The sequence below is a fragment of the Tarenaya hassleriana genome, unplaced genomic scaffold (genome assembly GCF_000463585.1).
Source record: "Tarenaya hassleriana unplaced genomic scaffold, ASM46358v1 Cleome9, whole genome shotgun sequence".
NCBI classification, from domain to species: domain Eukaryota; kingdom Viridiplantae; phylum Streptophyta; class Magnoliopsida; order Brassicales; family Cleomaceae; genus Tarenaya; species Tarenaya hassleriana.
In genome coordinates, this window is record NW_010971389.1 from 1,181,050 (window position 1) to 1,186,095 (window position 5,046).

The following is a 5,046-nucleotide window of genomic DNA, read 5'->3' on the forward strand; positions in this document are numbered from 1 at the left end:
GGGAAAGAAAGCAAGAGTTTATGCAAAGGGACAACCTCGAGACTTTGCCTCCTCTTGTTTGAACTATTTGGATGTAATGCAAGAGCGAAACAAGGAACGGCGTGGAGCTTCTTTTCAGACGGGTTGATCATATATGGTCCGGGGTTTACGGGTTTTGTGTTATCGGGGAGATCAAACAGGGAGAATTTTGGTTTGGGCTGAAGCGATTTGGAGAAAGAGGGTTTCCTTTCTATTGCCAGTTCAGATTCTTTGATTCAAGTTCCCACCCAAGAGAAGATGGATGTGTAAAATGCAGACGTGATAATCTTCCAAGGAAAATGGTGAAGAAAGGTAATATGGAATGGCAGTTTTCATCTTAAAATGTGTCTGATGAGAGAGGTGTTTGGTTTCTTCATTTGTTCCGCATCATGTTTTGCCCAAAGATTCCTAAGAGAAGCTCTCAGATTCATTGGAATGGACGTAAACAAGTTTCATTTGTAGCATATTTTGCTGTTGAGTTATAAATGCATTTTTTTTATATGAATATTGGTTATTAATATATGTTTGTAATTGGTGAATCTAAACTATAAGATGTGTTATTTTAATACTATATATATTTATATATTCTTTAAGAAAAAACTGATATATTTCATTTATCACCCATTTATATAGAATATTTTTTTTATAGGAATATACCATTGGACTATCAAAATGTGAGATATTATATTTAGACCAAACACTGAATCAAACCACACCTAATTTATCATAATTTTGTTTTCGATATGGATTAACCACATTTAGAATTTGAAATAAATTAAAATTTTAAATTAAGTGGAATCTAAACTAAAAGTTTTATGAAAGAGATTTTTTAGAGACGAGGTAAATCCAGACGTAATCGAACCCAAAACAAACATATACTAAACCTAATTTTGATTTTTAAGTGTTGCTAAACAAAAATAATCTCGCCCGGAACCAGCTCATTTCTTTTTATTTTTAACTTATTACTGGTTTATAACTAATCACACATGGTTACATGAGATTTTGGTTTAATATTTTTTTTAGATTTTGAAAAAATTAGTTCATTTGTTTTTTATATTAAATTTAATTTATATTGAACTTTTATCTTGATTTTTGGATTCAAGAGATGTTTATTTTTTAACCAATATATTTTAATCTAATTTTTCCTGATAATTTTACATTTAGTTTAGATGATTAATTTATTTTTTAAAATTCTACTATATCAGATAAATAAGATTTCAGATTGAATTTCAATTAGGATTATATCAAGGTGAACCGGATTAAACCAAACCGAAATGGTCAGAGATGGTGCGAACAGTGTTTAGGGAAAACAGACAACATAGTCAAATTGTCTCTGAAACCGAATAAATTCCGCCATTTCCCTTTTTCAGCTTTTTCTCCATCCACATTCTTAAAGACGACAAAGAAAAGGAAATATTCAACAGTGTTCGTGAAAGTGAAGGGAAAAGCCCACTTGCATCGCATCAAAACCCAACTCACTTACTGGAATCTGCTTCGCTTGCTTGCTCCTGTAGTAGTGGCAATGCTCTGCCTCAGATCGGAAGCCCTCGACGACGATCAAGCCCTACCCTCATCGTCTTCTTCCCCAAGCACCGATCGGAGCAACTCCAACGGCGGGTTTCTTCTTCCCATGAACTGGTACCTTTGCCTGATTCCAGACATGCCCATTTTGCGTGGTTTGTGTTTTGGTGATCGATTCTTACTGGTAATGGGTTGTTCTGTAACAGGGGAAGCTCGATTAGTAGGTTTTTGGGTAGGACTAGGAAGGGTTCGAGACGATCTTATTCTTCAGGAGATGGGTCATTGTATTTTCCAGATCTCGAGGTAATGTAGCTATATTCGAGGGTTTGCTGAAATCTTGGGGTTTTGGGGTTTAGTGTCACTCGTTATGGTAAACTACATTTGATTCCGTAGGCGTAATTTTGGGTCATTTTGATTTTTCTTGCAGGAGAATGAGATGCTTGATCGTAGGAGTGAGGGAAAGGAAGGAATCAAGAGCAAGCGTCAGTACAGATACGAGCTGGAACAAGACGTAAGTCAGATTGGATTTTGGCTTCTGTTTGTGAATTGTGCATCAGTTTTTGTTTCATTTTGTGTTTATAGTCATGAAACGATTTGATGTACATAATTACTCGTGTGACGAAAATGAAAAAGGGAATGATAAATGTGTAAAGTGTTTCGATATGCCGATAAGAGACGAGCCGGTGTTTGTGTGTAATACTGATCATATTGATATTGGGAAATGAGGCACGTATCATACATGCATTTTTGAAGCTTTGATTAGGTAACAAAGTTGCGAAAGTTTTGAGTATTCGCATTTTCGTTCTTATTTCCCGCGAGGTCTCGTAATTTCCATTTCCATTTTCCTTTTGTTGCGGTAGGGCAGAATATAGAGAGTATCTCACCCATTAAAGCCTGAAATAAACAGGTTAAGAAGTTGCAGAAGCAGTTGCAAGAAGAGATCAACTTGCAGTTAGCTCTAACGAGTGCTGTTGAACACTCTGATTCGCCATTCTTGGAGTCCCCTTGCAAACTTCCTGACAAGGTTAACCTCTCTTGTCAGAAAGTTTCTCTCTCTTCTTCTTTTTTTGTTTCGTCCTAGTGTGTTCCTTACATTGTTACTATGGGAGATTTCAGGCCCAGGAACTTCTGGACAGCTTAGCGGTATTGGAAATCACCGTGTCAAAGCTCGAACAAGAATCGGTTTCTTTGAGATATCTACTTAGCCAAGAGAAGAGTGAGAGACGCCTTGTTGAGTTTCGTCGAAAGAAATCTCCCAATTCTGTACTGCCAATGTTCAGTGATGCCCTAAATCCCTCCAGCAAGTTGGTATAAATCCAATAAAAGTATCATTTCTTTTGAGTTTGTTCTGTTTACTGTATGGGTTCTAATGCTTTTAAAATACATTCATTTGATTCCAATAGGTAACAAGCAAGGGAGACAATAATAGGCAAGTGGTTTCTTGAAGGTGGTCAAGCCCTAATGTAGAAGCAAAGAAGATGGGCTGACCTTTGCCACGAAAAAGGGATGGCAGAGGACCTTATGCATTGTCCAATGAAGTGATCAAGTCCATTGAAAATACTGTTTCCTTACCGAAATCCTCCAAGACTGCATTCTGCTGATGCTGAATCTATATCTACAACTCCCGACGGAAGAGTCCCTTTTCTTATTCACCAAGTGTCATTAACCGGATATGGAGCTCGTCAGATTCGCATAACTTAACCAGCAATAGTCGAATGAGGGAGCAACTTTAGGAGATTAAGACAAGACAGCAACGGAAGTGGCATTGTTTTCTGTTGGAAATAACAAAACTCAAGTAACCCGCCATGGCTTTGTGAGTGTACTGTGAATTTCCATGTCCGAAATGTATCATTTGTTTGACAAAGAGATACCTTTTCGTATCTGCTCAGTTTGGGTTGGAAATCTGATCAGTTTCAGACATACCCATCTTTCCTAGAGGGGAGGAAGAGCCTTAAATAGATGTCTTGTAGTTTATTTTGTGCGCTATTTTATGTTGTTAACAATGGCTATTCAGCTTTCTTCTAACTTTTGCTCAGTCACTTTTTAGCGAGTGGAGTATCGACAAGCCATCTGAATCTTCTTTGCTGGATCACAAGGTATCAGTCTCGAAGCGTCATAGTCAAGTTAAAACCGAGTTTCTTCCTTGTCGAAGGTAACATTTTTCGGAATAATCGCCGTCGTCTTCTTTGGTTTATGGGCAAAGAACCTTTCTTGAGTCGGAAATGATCGCATGTCACGACCAGTTTGCATCATCAGATACCCAGTTCTGTTCTCCCGTATGAATACGATACAGACAACGAGACTCTGTACCCGTTTTTTTGTCGAAACGATGATGGCGGGTTCGCTTCAAAGGTGCTGCTACTGATTATTGTAAGGATCATATAATGGGAGATGTGAACTGTGAAGGCAAACGAATGTTATAACATTCGGTTCATCGCTAAAGTGTGTTTGTGGCCGAGAAGCGAGACATGAGATAGCATTTGTCTAAACCGGTTGGTTGATGATGTTCATGACCCGAGAGACAGGATGAACTCGTGTCACTAGCAGTTTTACGGCACAGTAGAATAGCAAAATATATTACGCAATTTAATTATTATTTCAAATCATCCTCGACTTTATTATTTTGCTTTATGTTTCCCCTATCTCAAATTTCTTTTTCTTCTCTCACATTTTTTTCGTTTCTAATAATTTATTTTCATTTTCATATTCTTTTAAACTCTTTATTTGAAAAATATAAAAAAAATTAATTGGTAAATAAAAAAAAATTAATAGATTTAACTTCATAAAACAATCTTTAACATGATCTAAGTGATACTGTGAGGTTAAACTTCATTAAAAAAAAAAACTTACAAAAAAGAATTAAAAATTTCCCGACCTAATCTAATATATGCTTCCCTTGTACATATAGGTTAGGTGAATTGCGTGTATTATTATGAAGATAGATTACAAATATATAGGAAAGTATATCTAAGATGTGAATGGAATACAATCACAAGAATATCTCCAATAGTACAAAACTTCTTTGAAGAAATTTTTTTTTTCTCAAAAAGAGTTCTATGCCACCTCAAAATATGAGGTGTGACTATTAAAAAAAAATTAAAATAGTTTTTCAAAATCTTTTGTTCAATTTTCTTTTCAAACATCATAAAAAATTCGATGCCCTCACCTAATCTAAGATACTCTTTTGAGTGAGCGGTTCTCCTTACCAAACATCATAAAAGTTTTGGTTGCACATCATGATACAATGACAAATTTATTCCATAATGACGTGTAATTTATTTTTTAATTGTGAAACATGAAAAATGTATGCACTTATCCACTAGTTGGTGATGGTTGAGAGATAGACAATAAATTGTGTGATTAAAGGTGAATTCCGTATCTAGAAGGATTAGTGGATCGAAGTCCCAATAAACTTCTTAGTTATAAAAAAAAATATCAGGAATTCAAATATAATTTAAATATTATTTATTTTAGAAATAATATTTATATATTAGAATATACTCCCTA

At 35.5% G+C, this 5,046-nt stretch overlaps 2 protein-coding genes across 3 annotated transcripts in view; both read left to right on the forward strand.

Annotated features, from left to right (window-relative positions):
• Positions 1 to 557, forward strand: part of LOC104803714 (pentatricopeptide repeat-containing protein At1g74900, mitochondrial) — a 2,526-nt gene extending 1,969 nt beyond the window's left edge. Inside the window, exon 2 of the mRNA XM_010527736.2 lies at positions 7 to 557. The gene's annotated coding sequence lies outside the window, so the exon portion shown is untranslated. The remainder of the gene's footprint in view (positions 1 to 6) is intronic.
• An 834-nt stretch (positions 558 to 1,391) lies between these two features.
• Positions 1,392 to 3,585, forward strand: LOC104803715 (rho GTPase-activating protein 7). 2 transcript variants are annotated; one of them, XM_010527740.1, is made up of 6 exons: positions 1,392 to 1,656; positions 1,746 to 1,842; positions 1,967 to 2,050; positions 2,447 to 2,563; positions 2,656 to 2,843; positions 2,943 to 3,034. In XM_010527740.1, exons 1-6 carry the CDS (start codon positions 1,541 to 1,543, stop codon positions 2,944 to 2,946), a joined length of 606 nt encoding a protein of 201 aa, XP_010526042.1. In that variant the 5' UTR covers positions 1,392 to 1,540; the 3' UTR covers positions 2,947 to 3,034. The 2 variants fall into 2 exon arrangements, with proteins under 2 accessions (XP_010526042.1, XP_010526041.1); XM_010527739.2 differs by having other exon boundaries at positions 1,395 to 1,656; positions 2,656 to 2,847; positions 2,943 to 3,585.
• The last annotated feature ends 1,461 nt before the right edge of the window (positions 3,586 to 5,046 follow it).